Raw genomic sequence first — 22,221 nt, 5'->3', positions numbered from 1 at the left:
ATACATGAATAATCAAATAGGTTATTCCTTTGCCATAATTTTCAGGCAAAGTCCCCAATAAAAATATCTTAGGCTATAAATCGATATGTTATTTTATCATCTTTTCCAACCATGTGTGTATTTTAGTCCAATATCTTTTAGCTTCTGCACATGTCCACCACATATGGTAGGTAGTATGATCTGGAAGCAGTTTTTTGGGGTGCCTCCTTCCACTTGCACTTGGGCACCCAGCAAATGAAAGGACACCCCACCCCCCAAAAAGACAAAACCAAACCAGAAAAGTGGGGATGCATGCTTAAAAAGCCTTTCCTCTAACTTGCAATACAACTATGAGAAGGCGCGTGATTAAAAGATTAATAGAAAATGGAAAAGAAGAGCAGAGCAAATTAAAAGCCAAGTAAAGGTTTAACATTTATCATTTAAAAACAGCTCACAGACTTAGGAGCAAAATGTCTGGAGAAATGAAAGAAATAGTTGAAGAAAATATTCAATAAACAGGTTACAGTCGCCAAAATGGATCTCTGGGATCAGTCAATCTTAGATGAAGGAACTTTTCTTCATTGAAAAGGCGTTTTGATGAAACGAAAAGCATTTAAATTTGTTTACAGAAAGTCCTCAACTTACAAAAGTTTGTTTAGTGACCATTCAAAGTTACAACAGCACTGCAAAAAGTGACTTATGACCGTTTTTCGTACTGACGACTGTTGCAGCCTCCCCATGGTCACGTGATCAAAATCCAGAAGATAGGCAACTGACTCATATTTATGACGGTTGCAGAGTCCTGGGGGTCATGTGATCATCTTTTGTGACCTTCTGATAAGCAAAGTCAATGACGAAGCCAGATTCACTTAGCAACTATGTTACTAACAATTGCAGTGATTCATTAACAACTGTGGCAAGGAACATTGTAAAATGGGACTTAACTGTCTCGTTTAGCAACAAAAATGTTCGGCGTAAGTCAAGGATTACCTGTATTTATTTAATTATATTTCATATTTCTTAACCATCCATCTCCCTCAGATAAAGGTGGTGAATCTTTAGGAATTATTTCTCTTGCCATTTCTGTGTAAGTCACATTCTGGAAGGGTTGCCAAGCTAGCCAAGAACTTCCCTTCGCTCAGAGGGTTATTTTTTTTTCCTTAACACATCAGTGCTTTTCCCAGTATGGATTCGGCCCTCTAGTTCCTTGCATTTCAAGGAACATCCATTCAGGTGTGGATGTTCCCATCAATTTCCTACTTAAAATTCTCTGCCCAGATATACATTTTTACTGCAATTTCCCCTCCTAAAATATTTCAGTTTGTTTTACCATTGAATTGTAGTTTTTATATGCTATAGCAAAGGTAGAAAAAAATCTGAAGTGATTTATCTTGGTCTGATTTTTTTACATCTCAAAAACCTGGCATTTTAACAAGGGTGTGTAGACTTTCTATATCCACTTTATGCACTGGTTTGCAATAAACATTGACTAGATCACTTTTACATATATTATGATTGTTATTAAAACTTGTCATTTTGAAAGGGGTGTTTGGCCTTTTATAGCCACTGTGTAATACTGTGTAGTCATTCATTCATTGACTTGTATGCTGCCTCAGTCAAGAGTGATTTTAGATGGCTACATCTAGGCACTCTCTAGGCAGTTTTCTCCAAGCATCTGCAGTAACAAGAAGCATCAAGAACCATGTAATAATTTGGGGAAGAAAACTTCAAAACTTATAACTGAGACTTTCTTTACTGAAGACTACTGGAATATTTGGTATTAGAAAACTCAAGAACAGAAAGTATAAATGCTCTCAACAAATTGCATTGGGATTTTTTAGGAAGTGACTTTCACCAAATTCCCCCATGCCAAAGAATGATGAAATTCTATCAAATTCATAGTCTGGTTGGCTTATTCTGTGAAACAAGTGAGGCTTTGGAGATATCATTAACTACCCACCTGATACATCGGGGTTTCCCAAACTGTAAATTGCATTTTCTTGTGGAGATGCAGAGTCCAAGGCAGGTACTTTTCAATTGCATTGTTACAATAAATCTACCTTTCCCAACATTTAATTGGATTGTTTTCCTTGTTGATTTGGAGGTATATTAAGATTGCACTAAAGGGAGAGGTGACGGCAAAACATTTAAGAATCCTTGGTGTACAAATTTATGTTGCTAGCCTAAGAACGGCCGCACATTCACTTGAGCGTGCCTGTTAATCAACACTTTTGGTAATAGATGTTTCCGCTTATAGCTGAGGAAACAGAAGGTGCTTCCATAATAGCCCATCTGTCCCTTGTCTCCCATGAATGTACTTCTGATCTGTTGGCCATTGCTGGCAGCACATCTAGAAAAGGAGATACTGGAAAGCCAAGAAGCTGGATAAAATAAATGTAGTCCTAACTTGGTGTATAATCAAACAAACGTTCATGATAAAACAGATGTGAGACAACTACACCAGAATGATGACATTTGTCTCCTGTATATATGCTTTAGTGGCATTTTTTCTTTCTTTAAGAGCTACACAATAAGCGGGAATTCAGCAGGTAACATTTTTCTCCAACTGCTAAGACCATCTGTCTATTTGGAAGTATTAATCTTGTTTGTGCATGAAGTTTTTCCTCCATGGAAGAAAAAGAAAGGAGGCAAATGCCAAATTCTGGCTACGAAACTCACACAAATGACACTCTGCCAACTGCCAGTTATATACAATTAATTTAGATGAATATTGTCTTGAAAGATGTACTTGCAAACTTAAATCATTTGGAAAGTCCCTGGTGATTACACTATTATAACCTCATGAAATGAAGTCATCTTGGTTTGGGCAAACGTATATTCTTTTTGCACCTATCTTTCTGTTGTGATTTCTTACATTTCCAGGTGATTCGATCTTACGATGGAAGCCTTTGAAAAAAGTTCAACTAACCAGTTATCTTAAACATTAAATTTATTTGATAGATTTATCCCATGTATGTGGTTATTTCTCATTAAATTTGTAAACTCCAACATTCTACTTTTTACAGTATTAGGAATTAAAACACACCAGTAAGATTTATGCATAATCGATTTAATAAATGGGTAGTAAGAGATCGTTATAGATCTTCCTGTTATGGAGACATTGTACGTCCCCCCTCAATTTTCTGATTTAAAGTCTTATTCATGTGTGCTCGAAAATGGAAACAAGTTCTTTATAAATGCCGATACATATGTAATAGGAGAATAAAATCAGGGAATTTCCAGAATACATTTTATATTGTCTCCCAAAAACAAAATATCAGGAATTCAAAATCAAAGCCATTTTGAACAGTTTTCAGTTCTTCTTCTCCTCACAAACAATTGCCTGAAAGTCGAAAAAGCAGCTTAGATGAATGCAGATGTTTTCTGTTTCATGAATTTTCTCTTACTCTACATCTAGCCGTGGTAATACAGGAAGAATAAGATTCCCAAAGGCTGAGTCTTGTGTTATAAAGTATCCTGAAGAATGTGCATGAGCGTGCTGGAAAAGGAATAGATACACCCGTTTGAAAATTATACACATATAAAGGCAAATAAAAGGAAATCCCATCCCGCTAAAGAAACCCACTAAACAGTTTCAAAATGATTCAGCTATAAATTTCAGTGGCCAAAAGCTTTCACACACAATTTCATCACTTTGATATAAAAGTCAGCCAAGGCCTAGTAAAAGTCAGAATTGGTCATTTAAATCTAACAGGGGATTTTCCTCAAAGGCCATTTGTCTACTTGCTAATGGAATTCTTTAGGGGCATTTGGGCTGAGTCAGGCTCCCAATATGGCTTGAATTCCAACTGACCTCCAGCAGATACACATGTGCATATCTAAAATGAAAAATAATGTGACACAGAATGAGCAGACGTAATCCCAGCTCCCATTTCTGCACCAAGATCATATCAGAGCATTCAGTTAATTTAAGCAGTTTGTCTTTAAGCAGTTTCTAAGCCATGATTGTCCAACTTTTGGTTTACCTGGGCCGCGCTGAATGAAGAGGCATTGTCTTCATATAAAATATATAATATAGTTAATGTATATAAACAACAAACTTTCTCTTATACCTTATTATCTTGTGGGGCCACATTACCACCTGTCCCGGGCCACAATGTGGCTCGTCAGTTGTGGGTTGGACATGCCTGCTTTTAAGCTTTTTGTGAGGAACATGAATTTTTATTCCTAAAAATAATTCAATTGTGAATTATCGAATCGAAGAAACACACACTTTTGGAAAATCTGATTCTCTCCTTTATGTATTTTCCCTTATCTTCCTCTCTGAAATCTGCTGTGGAAGATTAACTTTCCGCAGCAGTTCTGTGGTACACATAGCACAGGAGAAGGGAAATTTTTGATTCCCAACCAGAAATGTATCATGCAACATTGAATGTAGACCCTACTTTCCAAGGTACAGGAAAAACAGAACGTGATTTTAATTCTTAAACTCATGTGGATTCTACCACAATGGTTTTGGCCTTTTTGTCTCTTCTGGACGTGCACAAAATAAGTCACACACCTGAGCTGAGCATTGTTCCCATGGTTGGAGCATTGCAAAAGACATTGTACCCAAGTACAGACACCACACTTAAACTAAATGCTAGTTTACTCTTTTTAAAAAGATGACCACACAATCATTTCAGAAAAACTGAAACAGGAATTGCAGTAAACACCTGAAGGTTGGTTGAGTGAAAAGTGAATATGAACCTCAGAAGACTGGGGTTAACATCCCAAATTGGTTACAGGTCTTGTTAGGCAGCCTCAAGTAATTCCTAATGGAAGAAGACTATCATTAAAGAGAAATGTAGGGATACGTTTTCCCTAAATTCTCTCTGTCCTTCACCACCAAAACCATCCACCTCTATGAAGCTGCTCAGCACTGACAAGGAGAACATACCTGTAAAGCAGCTTTCTGCTGAGCTGCTATGTGCTGCTGCTCGGCGTGATCCCGAAAATCCTTGTTAAGGGAGGACCTAGCCAAAGAGATGCTGTAAATAACAGAAAGAGGAAAAGACCCACATCACACCAAGGCGGTGGAGTTGAGAAAGAGCACAGGATCAATGCAAAGGTTTGTGGTAGGTATGCCAGAGTCAAAACTTTCATGGTGTTTTTTTTTTTTTAAGAGAGAAGATCTGAGGAGAAATCTAATGTGCTCAGAACCCCAAAGTCAAATGGGATGATCAGTTCTGCTCTGGACAGATGTGCTCCACTAATGGTATTCAAGCTCAAGGATAAAGAAGAGCCATGCCCAGCTATAAAACTCCAAAACAAGTCAGCTGGAGAGACGTGTGGGAGAACAGATCCTACCCTCTCCTCTCCCCTATGCTGCCATGTTTTTCCTTTCTCACAGTGCCACCCAGTGCCTTGTCCAAGTACCTGAATAAAACAATAGCAGGCCCATAGACTTCATGATGGGAAGTTCGTATGTTTGGTACAGTGGCTGCAGAACCCTGTCTGCAGGAAAAGATTTCCCCCTTGAGACAGGGTCCCAGCAAGGCCTCTTTGTAACATAGCTTGTTGATATGTTACAGAGCAGAAACATGTGACTGTAGTAACACAATCCTATTAAATTTTAGTTTAGACATGCTGAAAAGAAAAACAAGCTATTTAACAAGCTCCCCTCTGAGCCACTTAATATAATCATGATAAAATTCAACATCCCGGAGAGGAAGCAAAGAAAGATTATACCATTTTTATCAAAGACTATCATTTTTTTTATAGGAAAAGGTCCAGAGAAAGACTACTTATATGATCTCTATGGGAGCCTGAGACAAGGAAAATACAATCCAAGTACTTGTATTCACTAAGGACAATTAACAGAAAAATGATATTGTAGGCTAACAACCCCGCTCCACTTATTCTGAAAACTGGATAAGCTCACACCGATTTTTTTTTTTTAAATCTTTCAATTATGAGCTATTTTTGTAGTTAATCCTCTGAGAAACAGAATGTATTTGGGGCAAAACTCAAAGTTCAGAAATCCAATTCAGTAGGCTTCATCAAGATGTGAAACGCATTACACAAGAAAAAGGATCATTTTTTTTTTAAAAAAACCCTGTTTTACAATATCTTCAATTTCCCCCGCTGCTTTGTAAGAACATAGTTGCATACCTGGACTTTGTCCTGATGAAAAGCATTAGACAAAAACAGGTACCATGTAGCTAAAATACATAGCTCTGACAGTTTCTAGATTAACAATATTGAGTTCTTTCATAAAAGTTCAATAAACTGGTGCTCCAAGCCCTCAGTTTTTACTCATGTTGTCTTGTGTATAATGTCAGGAAAATGTAGAGCCATTAAACAAAAAGGATATCTCAATCCTATCAATGCAGAAAACAAAAGAGAGAAACTGAAAACAACTCCTCGATTGGGTTAGGCACAGGTAATCCTCTATTTACAACTATTCATTTATTGACTGTTTGAAGTTACACAGCACTGAAAAATTTACAACAGAATCTCACACTTATGATGGTTGCAGCATCCCTAAAGTCACATGATCAAAATTTGAGTGCTTTGGCAACCAGCCCATATTCATGAAAGCTGATTTACGAGCGTCCTGCGGTTATGGGATCGCCGTTTGCGACTTTCTTAGCTGACTTCTGACAAGCAAGGTCAAAAAGGGAAGCCAGATTCACTAAACGACTATGTGGTTCACTTAACAACCAGTGTGATTCACTTAACAACCATGGCAAAAAAAGGCGGGAAAATTGGGTGTGACTAACGTAAAAACTATCTTGCTCAGCAAGGGAAATTCTGATCCCAATTGTGGTTGTAGGCTGAGGCCTACTTGTGTAAGTTAAAGCTGAGAGAAATGACAGGCTTTCAAAATTCTGCTACTACAATACCTGAACCTCATTAGCATACTTCAAGGCGCCTAGTAACTCATGTTCCCTAGCTACTTCCAAGTAGATCCTGCTTACTTTTCAATCTGGGGGAAATTTGCATATAAAATACTTGACATACTTTGCAATTTTGGATTGAAAAGATATAAGTATTTTATATGCAAATTTTCTGCCACAAAATATATCCAGAAGTACCTTAATCACTATCTGGGACAGAGGTTTAATGCATAGGTTATCTCTGATCACTTCCGTGAGGTGAAACTGTGTAAATTGTGTATATATCTGTATGTGCATATACATGTATATGTGTGTGTGTCTGTGAATGCACTCAAATATAAAAACTGAAATTTCAAAATGTTTCAAATAGTTTCTTCCTCTGTTGGAAAGGACTCTAGAAAAAGTGCAGAGAAGAGCAACCAGGATGATTAGGGACTGAACAGTTACAGGAACTGGGCTTGGCTAGTCTAGTGGAGAGAAGGACCAGGGGAGACATGACAGCAGTCTTCCAATATTTGAGGGGCTGCCACAGAGAGGGAGGATTCAAGCTATTTTCTAAAGCACCTAAAGGCCAGACAAGGAATAATGGATGGAAACTGAACAAGGAGAGATTTAAACTAGAAATAAGGAGAAACTTTCTGACAGTGAGAACAATCAACCAATGGAACAGCTTGCCCTCGGAAGTCGTGGGAGCGCCATCAGTTGAGAACAAGAGAGTGGACTGCTATTTGTCAGAAATGGTGTAAATCAGGGGTAGTCAACCTTTTTATACCTACCGCCCACTTTTGTATCTCTGTTAGTAGTAAAATTTTCTCTAACCACCCACTGGTTCCACAGTAATTGTGATTTATAAAGTAGGGGACAAAACCCCTATTGCCCACCATGAAAGCTCAAACGCGCACTAGTGGGCGGTAGGGACCAGGCTGACTACCACTGGTGTAAGGTCTCCCGCTTGGGCGGGGGATTGGATGATGACCTACAACTCTGTTTAATCTGTATCTATTTGTTAAATGAATTACTGCAGTTGTTAAATTAGTAACCCGACTGATAAGTGAATCTGGTTTCCTGACTGACTTGGCTTGTCAGAAAAGGGGATCGCGTGACCCCCGAGACTCTGCAACCGTCATTAATGCAAGTCAGTTGTCAAGCATCCGGATGTAAATTATGTGACCATGGGGATGCTGCAATGGTCATAAACAGTGGTGGGATTCAGCCAGTTCGCACCAGTTTGAGAGAACCGGTTGTTTACTTTCTGGGCAGTTTGACGAACTGGTTGTTGGAAGAAATCATTAGGGTAGAGAATCGGTTGTTAAATTATTTGAATCCCACCACTGGTCATAAGGCACTTTTTACAGTACCGTTAACTTTGAACAGTCACTAAGTGAACTGTTGTAAGTCGAGGACTACCTATACAAGCCCTGAATACATTAAGGCACTTGCTAGAAGCAGTCTGCTCCCAATTATTACAGGGGAGGTGGGGGGAGGGGAGAGTCATTATTTGTCCCTATTTACTGCTATGAGGAGAACCTATGAGCATGCGGTCCAGGGACAAGCTTTTGAGCATAGCTTACTTGGCTCCAGGGTGATTCGTAGAAGACTGGTTTTGCATCAGAAGTTTTCTCTTCTCCTTGTCTAGCTCAGCCAAGATTGCAACCCTGTTTTTATTCTGAAAGCCTGGCAAAAAAATAAAATAAAATAAGAGGAATGTAAATGTTAGAATGGTGTATTCTTTCTTTTAACCTCTCCATAACTTCACCTTTCCAAAATGATCTTTCAGAAAAAGGAAGTTATTGTTCTAATCAGGGCTTCCTAAACCATAATTATGCACACACTTGTTTTACAAACAAGACTTATTTTATTGCAACGCTGGGAATTGTTTTCATTCCCAGCCGGAACTAATCTCAAACAGTCCCGAGAGACAGGAACCCACCTTTCTTTCCTGTGTGAAGTGCTGCCAATAACAGAAGTATCAAATGAACTAGAAAAAAAAAGTACAAAGAGCTTCAAGCATTACTCTGAACTGACTGAACTACTTTGCTTCCTGCAAAGGTTTCATCATCTTGGCCTGTCCTTTATACCTTATGGGAGGGGCAATCACCTCCCAGCCTGACTCCTGAGTCGCCCCTTTTGTTTCAGCTGCTCTCGCCTTCTAGCAGCTCTGTGCACACGCTCACTGGGAACGGGCTCCCCTAGGCCTCTGCGTCGCTGCTGCCAGACTCCGGAGTCAGCACCTCACTCCCAGATGGTCCTGGCCCCATCTCTGCATTGGACGCAGGACCCGAGTCCTCTCCAGACTCCCTGACTGGTCCCCGTTCTTCCCCACTGTCCGATTCCGCTGCCATCTGCACCAGCTGCCGGCAAACCACAAGAGATATTCTTCTTGAAAGCAAACATCCCCGACACTCACAGGTAGTCCTCGACTTATGACCACAATTGAGCCCAGAATTTATGTTGCTAAGTGAAACATTTGTTAAGTGAGTTTCGCTCCATTTTATGACTTTTCTTGCCACAGTTGTTAAATTAATCACTGCAGTTATGAATTTCTTAACCTGGTTGTAACTTTGAACAGACACTAAATGAACTATTGTAAGTCGAAGACTACCTGTATTTATTACAGGCAGTCCCTGACTTACGACTACAATTGGGAGCAGAACATCCATCACTAAACAACACATTTAAATGAGTTGTACCTGATTTTACACCTTTTCTGCTTTGGTCATTAAGGGAATCACACAGTCATTAAGTGAATCCAGTTTTCCTCATTGGCTTTGCTTGTCAGAAACCCTCTGGGAAGGTCCCAAATTGTGGTTTACTCAAGGATGCTGCAGAAGCTGTAATTATATGTTGGTTACCAAGTGCCCAAATTTTGATCACATGACTTTGGGGGCGCTGTGATGTTTGTCTGTCTAAAGTTGTTAACCCTGAAGCTGACCTGACTGAAGCTATCTTGGAGCTTCAGGGTTGCTACACTGGAGTTGAGGGATAAGGAAGGGAGATTAGAGATAGGATGCAGTTTTGTAGCTAATATAAAATATTTTCCCTTGGGAACCAAGGACATTCTCACACCTGGTCAGAGGAAGGGGGGGTGATGTCACTAGGCAACCAGACAGTGCCTTGATTGGACCATGTGACAGATTGTTTGAGGAGGGGGGGAAACTTCTGATTAGGTGAAAACTGTGGAAACCTTCAGAGTCAGTTTTCACTAGAACTGTGCCACGATGACATATCAAACAAAATTATTCTTTGAGGAATCTATCTGCCTCGGAGTTTGGTTTGCTGTGGGTCTGTTACTTGGAACCCTGACATCATAAGTCACTTTTTTCAGTACTGTTAGCGGTAACCTTCAACGGTTGTTAAATGAGCAGTCATAAGTGGAGGACTACCAGTATCTAACCCAATTAAAGAGTAGTAGTTTTCAGCTTCTCTCTCTTTGGATTTCTATTTTCCTAGGGCTGAGAGAACTTTTCTTTTTAATATACTCGTGACAAATGTCACTTTGAACGGTCCTTAAGTGAGTGGTCGTAAATCAAGGGCTAGCTATACCCCTTTTCTCCTCTCCTTACTTATACCATTAAATAGCTTCTTAATAAAATGAAACATAAAAGAAGTTTGAGTTTAGTTGCGCTTAGAAGTCGTTTTCAGAATTGCATCTGCACTGCAACATTACGTCCGTCTCCTGTGAACACCTGAGCACGGAGTTTCTCAACAATGCAACCCTAGAGAGAGACTATACCTCTTTTCTAATGGTTTAATTGCGCTTTTTAGGATTGCAATCAACAAGCCAATTATCTTTCACTTTCTAAGGACATATTGTCCCATAACGTTCAGTAATAATTAAAGAAAATTCATTTTAGTCATTACAGTTCTTTTGAATTATTAAAATATGGTATTTTACTTGCCTTTAACAATGACAGCAGCATAAAGAGAAGCATGCAATACAGAGTGATTTATGAATAGGGAGTCTTTGGAGAAATCCATACTTATACACTAATGGATGCCCTTTGGTTTAAGGCTTTGGAACAGTGATTTAAAGGATAAATAAAACTGTGTCTGAAAACTTTTTCCCAAGAGAACTCTCTCTTTGCGAAGACTAATTTGAAAACTCTGTAATAAGGTCAGATAATTTAATGAGTCAATTTTAAAGGACGTTGTACAAAAAAAAAACATTTAGAAAAAATGTGCTGCTATATAATTTTGTTGCAGCAAAAACTGCCTATAAATCATTCCAATAAAAACATATAACATATTCAATGGATATTAAAGAAAATTAATTTCACCCAATATATGACAGGGAAGGTAAAAAAGTCAATTCATATGTTCAGAAAATTTGTAAGAAAGTAGTTCTAGGACTGTAGGATTTTCTTACCAAATTAAATAACATTTTCTTTTCAACTTACCAGAGCAAGAAGGAGCACTGTCTTTATATAGGATAATTTGATAAATAGGATAAGCAAGTAAAAGTTTATAACTTAGGGGTGGTGATGAAGGTTATATTATTTTGACAATCTAAAGCTGCAGGCTGTTGATGTCATACGAGTATGTAGACTATTATTTTTCTGGAGTTGGGTAGAGGGTGAAGCTTAGGACCCCTATTTTTAAGGCTATTTTCCAATTTCAGAAAGTCAGAAAGCTTTTGCACAATTTCATCTGGGTGTACTAGCCCTTCAGTCACACATGCTCTTGTTACCTCATATATTGACTATTGCATCATGCTATATGTGAGGCTGCCTTTGAAGATCACTTAGAACACAGGTGTCAAACTTGTGGCGTCACGTTGCTGTCACATAACGTTTCATGGTGCTTTTCCCTTCGCGGAGCTGAGGGGGTGGAGGTGGCCTGGGTGTGATGCATTCGGCCCGCGGGCCACCAGTTTGACACCCCTGACTTAGAAGCTTCAAGTGGGCAAGAATGCAGACATGAGTGCAGTATTGGGCATGCCTCAATGGCATAGGGCTGTTATTTGACAGGCCATTCATTGCCAATAGTGCCCAGCCAATAAGAACTGACATGAGTTGATGCAGTTTGGGACCCTCAATTAAAAAGTGACATTGTTGGCACGAAAGGAGTATGTATGGCTTCCTTATTGCGATGCCTGGGTTAGAGTGCTGTTCCGAAGGGCTTCAGAGACCTGAATGTTTTCCCAGATCCTAGCTAAGGGGGTTGGAACTCCTTTTTGAGTAAGACTGTATGAATTTTGAAGTTTTGAACAGTCACCATCTTGTTCTCAAACTTTTCTATTTTCGACTGTATTTTTTTTTTATGCTGTGAGCCGCTCAAAGTCAGCCTGGAGTCTAAATCAAATCACTAAAATCATGTACCAATTTTTGCTGCAATTTAAGCAGGAGTGATCCTAAGAATCTCAAAGAAAGGGAGTCCAAGACATTCCTACTACTTCTTCATTCCTGTCACGATACAGGTAGTCATCAACTTATGGCCGCAATTGACCCCCAAATTTATGTTGCTAAATGAGAAATTTGTTAAGTGAGTTTTATGACCTTTCTTGCCATATTTGTCCATTAAGCGAACTGCTATAAATCAAGGACTACCTGTGTATTAATGCTACATGTATACTTTTGGTATGAAACTGAGATTTTGCTTGTTTGTTTAAATGTTAATCCACAAAGAACCTGTCTGCAATAGCCAGAGATAAATAAGACAAGATTACTCAAAATTAACTTTTACCTTGTCCAGAAGGGTTTGATGTCATCTTCCTTGTTTCTGCCTTAAAATTTCTGAAAAGCAGCTACAATTTGTATTTACACCAAGATCTATAAAATGGATACAAATTAATATTTAATCATAAAAGCCATGCAACTCTATAATTAATATGCCATAATGTGGAAATTTTATTTCTCAGAATGTTCTCAGTTTCAAAGAATATTTTGAAAAACACCATTATTCTATAGCATACATACACCGTAATTTCCTTTTATATTAAGGCAAAAGTAAATGGCTAAAATAAACTCAAAGTTTGTTTTCAGATAAGGTCAGTGATTAATGAAGTGCAATCCAGAAAGACATATACAAATATGGAATTAGTAAACTGAGCACATATTTAGTCTTAAATAAATCATGGGCATAGTTTCATATTTGAATTGCTTGAAGAGACATAAGGTTTTCTGAGTTTAGAAACTTCAGCTGTAATGAAAAAAAATCTGAATTTCTTAATAGATGTTGTCCATTAGTTTGGACAATCGTTTGGAGGCATAAAGTAACATCCAGGTTTAATAGATATCACTCCTCCAGATTGAGCATGTGTTCTATTTGGAATGCATTCACACTATTTATTATATCTGTATTTTAACAAATAAAATTCCAGTAGTTTTGCCACATCAGTCTTAGTTTAATTTAAATATTTTCATTGATTGTTAAGAGTAATGGGCTATGAGAAGAACCTTGGGAGACACAAGGAAGAGCCAGAGCCTAGGCCAGTGGGCCTCAACCTTTCTGACTTGGTTGTCTGGTTGCGGGGGAGGGGGGACGGACTATGTTCCCTGTGAGCATGCATGTGGAGGAAGCTTCATCTGCAAGTGCAAGTAGCCACCACTCATGCAAGGGGAGCTTTGCGTGCATGTGCAAGTGGCCACTGCTCACCCAAAGGTAACTTCGTGCGCATGCACACGTTCAACCACTACTTGTGAGGTCCGGTTCCAAACAGGCGGTGGCCTGGTAGTGGGCCACATGGTCCAGGGATTGGGGTCTTCTGGCCTAGAGAACACCGTGATAAAAGAAATCTATAGTGTGATGTGATATTGATCACACGGATACTGCAGCATTGGAAAGATAAATGTATGGCCCCTTTCACTCAATGGATAAGAATATTTGTAGCTCAGGGTTGAACTGTGGGGTCCTTGGTGCTCTCTGAGTTTGACTGTTTCCTCGCAGATGTTCATTACCAAACTAGATTGTACTTGATAGACTGCCTATAGACATAGATTTTGTATAGATAAATATAATGAAACATGGGACTCACTTATGCAAAATACATTAGGTTAAAAACATTCTACTTATATCAATGTATTAGAAACATGTACATCTTGAATAATAATAGCTTTAGATGAGTATATATAGAAATGCAATTATTTTGTGTTAAAATTATATACTTTTTTTCCTTTGCTGTATTTTTTCATTTTTAAAGAAGCTTTTCTTTGACAACGTATACTATTTTATCATAATTATCTTTCTGTTTTTTTTTTTTTTTTTGTCATTATTCTCAAAGAAATAAAAAATTATGCTACAGAATAGTAAACAAAGGCACAGTCCAGAAATGGCAATTTGTTATAAAATCTTCAAGTCAAAGGTATTCCCAGCGTATTTACAAGTCAGTAAAAAGCCATCAGGATTTTTTTTCTTTTTCATTCTGTCACTCAGGGATTTAATAACTCAGAAACCTATCTAGGAATCCTATTTGAATACAGGTAGTCCTTGACTTACAACAGTTCATGTAGTGACCAATTCCAAGTTATAATGGCACTGCAAAAAGTGACTTATGAACGTTTTTTCACATTTATGACCACTGCAGCATCCCTATGGTCACATGATCAAAATCCAGACACTTGGCAATTGTTTCGTATTTATGACGGTTGCAGTGTCCCAGGATCATATGATCCTTTTTTGAGACCTTCTGACAAACAAAATCAATGTGGAAACTAGATTCACTTAACAACTGTGTTACTAACAATTGCACCTATTCATTAACAACTGTGGCAAGAAAGGTCGTAAAATGGGGCAAAATTCGATGAAAGTTGCACTTAGCAACAAAAATGTTGGGCTCAATTGTGGTCATAAGTCAAGGACTATCTGTACACCTCAGTCAATGCTGAGAAAGGAAGGGAACCTGAAAGAAACCTGCATATTTCTTTCTATCAGGTAAATTACGTTTTTAAAAAAGTATTTTTATTATTCTAATTTATTTGACACTAATAAAAACAATTCGTTATTTTTTTTTAATCAAAAAGGGCGCTTGCCATCATTTGCAGAGGCAGAATCCTAGATTACTTCCAGGGTGCAACATTAATCTGCAAGGGTTTTCAAAGCGATTGATCTAAATTAAACTATTCCTCTTTTTTCTTTTCTTTTTTTTTTGCATTTGCCAGCCTTTCTTTCTCCTTTTTTTTAACATCCCAAACCCTCCATCTTCTATGCCCTGGAGCAGAAGTGACTGGATCTTCCTTTCCTTTTAGCCCGATGGGCTTTTAAAAATACCTAAATAAAGATGGAGGGGGGGGAGAATAGTGAAAAACAATAAAAATGTCAGTTTAGTCAAAATATATAACGGCTGCAAAGCCCATCCTCACCGTTTATGCTGCTGGGCCATTGTCCACTTCTCACTTCATGGTAGATTCTGCCCCCCCCCCTCCACCTGCCTAGATGGACTCTCCTGCCGCCTCCCCGTTTAGAATCTCCCCTCCGGAGCAGATTTCCCAATGAGTGCGCGAGCTCTTCGCTTTCTTGTGGCGTCACACGAATGCGCCGCGTGCCGTCCCTTCCTATTGGTTCCAAGAAGGCTGACGACTTAAAAATAGGGAGCGTGACGCCCGAGGGCTTCGTTGTGAAGTTGAATTGTGCAGGGAATTCTGGGAGTTGAAGTCCACGCTTCTTAAAAGCTGTTGAGGTTGAGCATCATCGGTCTATATTTTATTATTAAGAAATTTCAATATATTTCAATATATTTTAGTGTTTTAACTTTATAGTGCTGCGTCAGCGATTCTAACTTTTCATTACCTTGAATAAGTTTCAATGGTATTCATTGTTTTTATGGTGTCTCTCCAGGCAGAAATTGGACTACATTAAACTAAGCTAAAATATGAATTTTTGCTTATGACTTAATATGCTACATGAACATTTGAATCTAGTCAGTATACTTTGGGCGAGGAATAATTGCTACTATTATAATAGTTGCAACCTGCTACTGTTTTACCAATCCAGTCACTGTGTTTGGATTTACGCCCATTTACAATTGTGGGATCAAATTAGATTAATCTGAAGAATGGGCTTTATTGTTAAATTTTAAAATCATGGGAAAGGTCTTTCCTAGATTTCTGTTATATCTACTATCTGTATCTTGCCTGGTGATGGAGGCGCGTCAAACGTTATTAAGAATAACTGGTTGGGAACTTGAAATGTCTGACAATGACAAGTTGCTGTTCTGTCTTGAAAAAGAAAACAAAAATGACCTTCACATCGATAGCATTTTTGAAAGCTGTGCAAAGGACAGAAAGTTTAATTCAGCTTTCTTTGGTGTTCCATTGATGTCCCACAGCCATTGTGACTAAGTTGAGAGGGAAGGAATTGAGCAGACACTTAATGCATTAAAAATAATTCTTAGTTTCAAAGAAAACAATCAAGAAGAAAAACAGGCACATTGAAGAACACTGCTTCTAAGGGAATGGTATTTTTCAGTGACAGAAAAATGAAGGACCCATGGTCAGAAAACAATACACATGTACAATGCTTTTGAAAATAAAAATAAACTGGAAAAATATAAGGAAAGGTTAAACCCTTCCCAATCCTTTGCCCTCTCCTTTATTTTTATTTTTATTTTTTTTTTAAAGTGGGGGAAGCAGGGCTCCCATGCACTTTCACAGTCAAGTCAAATTAGGCAGTTTGTGTTCTATTTCCCATTTCTCCAGACTTGCCATCTATTATTTTGGTGTTGCTATTTTCACACTCAAACTCAACATACTCAACCTTATCTTGAAAGCACAGGTGAGGATCACAATGGCTTTAAAATAATAATGAACGGTAAGGACTTCCTTAAACAGTTATCAAAAGTTTTGGGCATTTTTGTTTTATTATTACGTGATTTATTTGTCCCAGAAAAGCCCTTATACTTCCTGCCCAAGTCGGGATCAGCTTGTTTCTCAAGGCTGTCACAATTTCTGTATCAATACCTCTTATGATTGGCAAGACAGTCTTGCAAAAGTTGCATGAATATCTCTCACAAATTCTGAAAGTGGTAATTGAAAAGTAGATCCCTTTCTTCAATAACTTAGCAAAATGTACTTAAGATAGGCTGCACCAATCAAGCAGAACCTTCATAGTCTATTCGATTAGGGGGATTTTAGCCATTCTACTCAGCATTTTTCCCCTTTCCTTTCAGATCAGCTTTAGGAACATAATGTGGGTAAAAGGTTGATCAAGTTGCCAATGTTTTGCTGGGAGCTCAGTTTTCTTTAGCATATGGTACGTGTTAGCCAGGGATCACCGAGGCTGCCTCTATGAAAGGAATTTTTTCAGGTGGTGTTATCTTTACCTGTGGGACACCTGAATGCTGGGAGGCAATCAGGGGAGGCTCCTTTCTGGTCCCTAAACACTCACAGGAATTGAGCTGCTGACCTCAGCGGTGCGCAGGCCCAGTGTCTTACCATGTGAGCCAATGTGGCCCTGGGAGCCCAGTGTACACTGTTTTATTCTTTGCATACTAATAAAATTATGTTATATCTTCAAAGTGGTTTGGTTGCTGTAAGTGAGCCAGGTGTTGGCCGCAACAATTGAAAAGAAAGTACATTGGGTTTCCCTCCCCCAACCTTGGTTGTACATCACTTAACAAACCTGAAGTTGACTCAACCTGAGAGTTTGTCTTCGATGCAGGAATGTTTTTATGAGAAATTGCTTTGTTAAACCAAAGTAAACCAAATCACTAATTATAAAGACTTCATTGGAAAAGCAAAATATTGGAGGGGAGGAGGAGAGAGAAGTCAGCAGATACAGATGTTCAATACAAATTATGATGATACAAAAATGATAAAACACAAGTTGTGACAACAGAATACAAACCTCAGTCTTTCATACTTAATCCTGTATTTAAACTCAAGTAGGTTTTTACCATATTTCACCATTGCTTCTTTCTTGCAGATATTTAGGTTGAGATGTGTGGAATTCTAAAAATTAATAGTTATTGTACCTAAACAAGTACTATACTTATTTGAATGAGATTTTTGAGGTTTCAGAACATATTCAAAATTCATTACAGAGAGGATGGTTAGCGAGAGCTTATCTGGGTTTCCTGCTTTGACTATGTTAGATACAATCTCCTTGCTCTTCCCTCTTGGTTTTGCAGAATATGGAGGATCATTAAAAGCCAGCCTATTTAGCAAGTATGCTTGCAGTTCTGCCGGAAATATTACTTAATCAGAATATCTGTTGGCTAAATGTACCGTTTTAGTAACTTCTAAAGGCACACTGAATTTTCTACCAGTTACATCATGGTATAAATAGGATTATCTTGGAGTATCTTTTTAGGAAATTTTTAGGAAATTAAAACTGCATTCTATTTATTCAGTTCTCTGAGCACAAGGTCAGTTTACCAGATGCTTTTGTGATAAATAAGAATCATGACAATTTTAGACTTCTGGTTTGGGTCTCTTCAGCGACAGACCGAAATCCGTGATCGTGCGCGGTTTTGATCTGTGCTCACCACTGGAGCACCCCGATCCTTTGGATTCGGGGCTGAAGCCACCCCGTAGAGGGTGGAGGGGGGAGATTGCTAGCCCAGTGGAGGGGAGCCACATCTCTTCTCCTTGGCTGGTCTAAACTCCCTTCCCCGAAGGCAGTTGCAGTGGTGGTCAGAAATGGCCACCTCAAAGAAGACCCCGACTGGATAAGATTGTGCAGGAGGAAGACAAAGAGGAAAGCAGGACAGACCAGGCTAAACAACAGAGAACATCTGAGCAAGGTACCCTGAATCTAAAAGTACCTAGAGAGATACTTCTGAAAGAAGATCTTTAAGCAGCGGAGAGAGAAAATGAGGTTAAAAACCCTTTTTTTACCTTTTATATTGACAATTACAAATGGTATGGAAAGAAATTTATATTAATCTATTTTGACACTAATAGGCAACCTTAAGCTGAAATCTAAGTGTCAAAAGGAGGATAGAGATTTTTTCTTTGATCATTTTAAAGCCCTAAAAAGGAGAAGAGTGGAGGCGAAAGGGTGGGACTTGGAATAATGGGAAAATGGAGTGCCATCTGGAAAAATAAAGAGGATTAACAGTGAAACTTTGAAAAGACTCCAAAGGATACATTATAACTGAAATCTTATTAAAAGATACAGTAAAAGGAAAAGTAAAGGATAGAAACAAGAAGGAACAGTCTGGGATCATTTGGTGATTTAAAAAAAAAGTTTTTGGCATTGGTTGTTTCTTTCTTTTCCCTGTTTTTACTTAAAGTCAATTGGTTGGTTGTTCAAAAGTGTTTAAAATGCCATCACTCCTGGAGGAATTGAAGATGAGTCTTAAAAAACAGAAAGAAGATGCAGAAAGGGGAGGAAGATCCTTTAGCTTCGTGTTTGAATTTTTTGAAATGAAGATCCTGAACTATGAAAAGCAAAAGGAAAAGCTTCAAGAGCAAGAAGAAGGGCGGGACAAAGAAGAAGCCATTTTCAATCATCAAATAATGCAAAGTGTGGTAATAAGGTTAAAAAGGGGGAAAGGAGTTAAAAGTCTGAGATCAAAGGGAACAGCTAAAAAGAAGAATAGTCTGATAAAGAAATATAACAGCAAGGAGAAGCAGAAAAGAAAACTACAGAAGGAAAAATTAGAGAAGGGTATAAAAAAGGGGATGAGAAAAAGGGGGGAAAGATAGAAAGGGAAAGAACTTATGAGGGACAAAAATAGGAAATAAAGAAAAAGGGGAAACGTACTAGGATTAAAGGTATTTGCTCAGGTAAAAAACAGAGACAATGGTTAAATTAAGTTAAAAGTGAGGATTTTGCAAAGGTACAAAATATAGTGTTGTGACAGTAGAATACAGTAATGAGTTAGAAATGAAATAAGTAAATAATCTATGAGATAAAACTATTGTTATGTAATGGTATGTTTATTTATAATTAATGCAATAATAAAGAAGAGAGGGAAACATTGCAATTGTTTCTAAAGATTGATAAAATATTGAAAAGAAATGTGGAAGATTAATAAGGAAATTTACACCAGTTATTAGAATTTGAATTATTTTGCTTATTAATAGTAAATAATTTATAAAACTAAAATTGTATGACTATCCAATGGTAAGCTTATTAACAGTTAAGTAATAATGAAGAAGGGAGGGAAACATTTCAATTGTTCTCAAAGTTTGATAGATATTGAAAAGAAACGTGAAAGATTTATAAGGTTCATACCAGTACTAGAATGATTTTGAATAACTATTTTGTTTACTAATGTGTATATAGATAGATAGATAGATAGATGATAGATGATAGATAGATAGATAGATAGATAGATAGATAGATAGATAGATAGATAGTTTTTGCTATGTTTTTAGAATTTTTCTTTTTACATTTTCAAGGGGAAGTACCAAGCAGAGTCTGAATGATGAGATCTACATGATATAAAACAGATATTAGAAATTTGAATATTATAACCTTAGAATGCACAAATTCAATGTTTAATGAGATTTCATATGACAGTAACAATAAGATTTAAAGGTGTTGCACTTTGATTGGCAGTTATAGGGGGGATTTTGCTTCTTAAGAATGTTGGAACATATGAAATTGTAAACAAGGCAGAAGAAAGTGTAAGTACAATGAATAAAAAGATATAGAAATTTAGGTAAAAGAAATACAATTGAATAAGAAAATAAAATAACCATAAAAGAAAATTAAGAGAAGGGAGAAATAGTGAGAAGTTGGAAAAAGAGTAATAAGATATGAAGTTGAATACATAAGATGAATATGCATATGAAATTGTGTCTGTAGGGAAATGTGATAACCTGGAGCCATGCTGTACTCAAATAAGATGTTTTATTTGTTTTGTTAAAACTCAATAAAATTTTATTAAAAAAAAAAAAGAATCGTGAAAATTTTAGTTGTCCAGATTCCCCAAAGCAAGATTACTGCTTAAAATTAGTAGTGGAGAATCCTTTTTAAATTTAGATGGGGCAGCTGATCCATAGTTTATCAAAGAAGAGGCCTGTGAACTACTCAAAATGATAAAATCATAAACAAAATGATCACCAACAATTATGTTGGGAACAACATAAGTCATCCTTTAGGCTCACCAACTAATAGGATAGGTGGCTTACATTTTGACCAACATCTAGAAATGACTAAGCCGAGACTCATGTTTTTAGGTTATATCCATTTAGATACAGCATAATCCTTTATTTAAAATAAGCCAAGCTAAAGGTATTTCACATGCAATATATCAAATATATCTGACCTAGAAGCAAAATTAAAATATATTACTTACTGTCCACTTAAAAGAACCCATGGTTTGGGATAATATTCTGAAGCAAAAAAACTTATGTTGAATTTCCAGTAAACTAAATTCTACACCTCAGCATTTGCTGGAGTCATCTAACTGGGGCTCTGCTAGAGTGTAGAATTCTTGTTTATCCAAATAGACATATTTATTTAGGATCACTTCCAAGAGTGTTCCCAATAGTTTGGAAACTCTGCAGGAGCTGTGATGGTGGGGAAAAGGTAATCTCTAGGAGTTACTGATTGCCCTATTATTTTTCTTGTGATGTGGGTTCAACTTGCTGAATGACCTCAGACACTTGAGGTTTTTTAGTAAGTAATTCATTGTTTTATTGATCGGTTTTGAAACCTCTTGGGGTAGTGGAATTCACCTGAAGGAATTTTCCATGTTTTGGTATGTGTCTACAGTACTTCCTTAAAGGTCAGCTTATTTGGCTGTTTTAATGAGGAAATACAGTAAGAGCTTTTGATGTTCCAATGAAGAATTAGATTTTGATGTGAAATAAGCACACTGAATTATGTGGTTTTTGGATGGAACATTGTATTAAATGCCTTGATTTATGTTTGCCTCTGACGATTCAGATTGCAAATAACTATACCAGTTGCTTTCCCATCAGAGGTGGTACTCAGCAGGTTCTGACCAGTTCTGGAGAACCGGTAGCAGAAATTTTGAGGAGTTTGGAGAATTAGCAAATACCACCTCTGACTGGAGATTTTACAGTATCCTTCCCCTGCCACGCCCACAGAACCGGTAGCAAATTTTTTTGAATCCCACCACTGTCTCCCACCATTTTTTTTAATGACTGAGAGGCCAGGTTTGTATAAACACCTGTAACCCCCTTAGGCTTATAGCTTGCAGTAAGGTAGAGGAACATTTCTATCAAGATTTTAAAACAGCATTTCTCAAAGCGGGCAACTTTAAGACGTGGACTTCATCTCCCAGAATTTCTCAGCCAGCATGTTGATCAGGGAATTGAAATCCATGTGTTTTAAAGTTGCCGACTGTGAGAAATACTATTTTAAAGGATGGAATTCTCTCATTTAGGGCAATCTTGCTTGCTAGACGGATTAAATCTTTTACTGGGCTCATATATAAACTGAATATGAGCCAATCTAATCAGCTTAATAATCAAAGAGGAACATATAGTCACCCAACTCCCATGTAGTAACCCTGGGCAGTTATGTACATTTTCAATTGATAGGA

The 22,221-nt window shown here is 37.7% G+C and overlaps 1 protein-coding gene across 6 annotated transcripts; it reads right to left on the bottom strand.

Annotated features, from left to right (window-relative positions):
• Positions 1-3,033: 3,033 nt before the first annotated feature.
• INIP (INTS3 and NABP interacting protein) lies at positions 3,034-21,130 on the bottom strand. Of its 6 annotated transcripts, none has more exons than XM_087926514.1 (6): positions 21,007-21,124; positions 12,504-12,589; positions 8,752-8,799; positions 8,393-8,495; positions 4,880-4,970; positions 3,034-3,478 (listed from the first exon to the last, which is right to left on the bottom strand). In XM_087926514.1, the coding sequence occupies exons 2-6, from the start codon at positions 12,526-12,528 to the stop codon at positions 3,383-3,385; spliced, it is 363 nt and encodes a 120-aa protein (XP_087782640.1). In that variant the 5' UTR covers positions 12,529-12,589; positions 21,007-21,124; the 3' UTR covers positions 3,034-3,382. The 6 variants fall into 6 exon arrangements, with proteins under 6 accessions (XP_087782640.1, XP_087782639.1, XP_087782641.1 ...); XM_087926513.1 differs by lacking the exon at positions 21,007-21,124 and adding an exon at positions 15,119-15,257; XM_087926515.1 differs by lacking the exon at positions 21,007-21,124 and adding an exon at positions 15,119-15,257 and having other exon boundaries at positions 4,880-4,955.
• Positions 21,131-22,221: the final 1,091 nt, after the last annotated feature.

This window comes from Pseudonaja textilis, chromosome 2 (assembly GCF_049901715.1).
Source record: "Pseudonaja textilis isolate UNSWEBS1 chromosome 2, rPseTex1.2, whole genome shotgun sequence".
NCBI lineage: Eukaryota > Metazoa > Chordata > Lepidosauria > Squamata > Elapidae > Pseudonaja > Pseudonaja textilis.
Note: the sequence above shows the minus strand (reverse complement) of the source record. Positions and strands in the feature narration are given on the sequence as shown.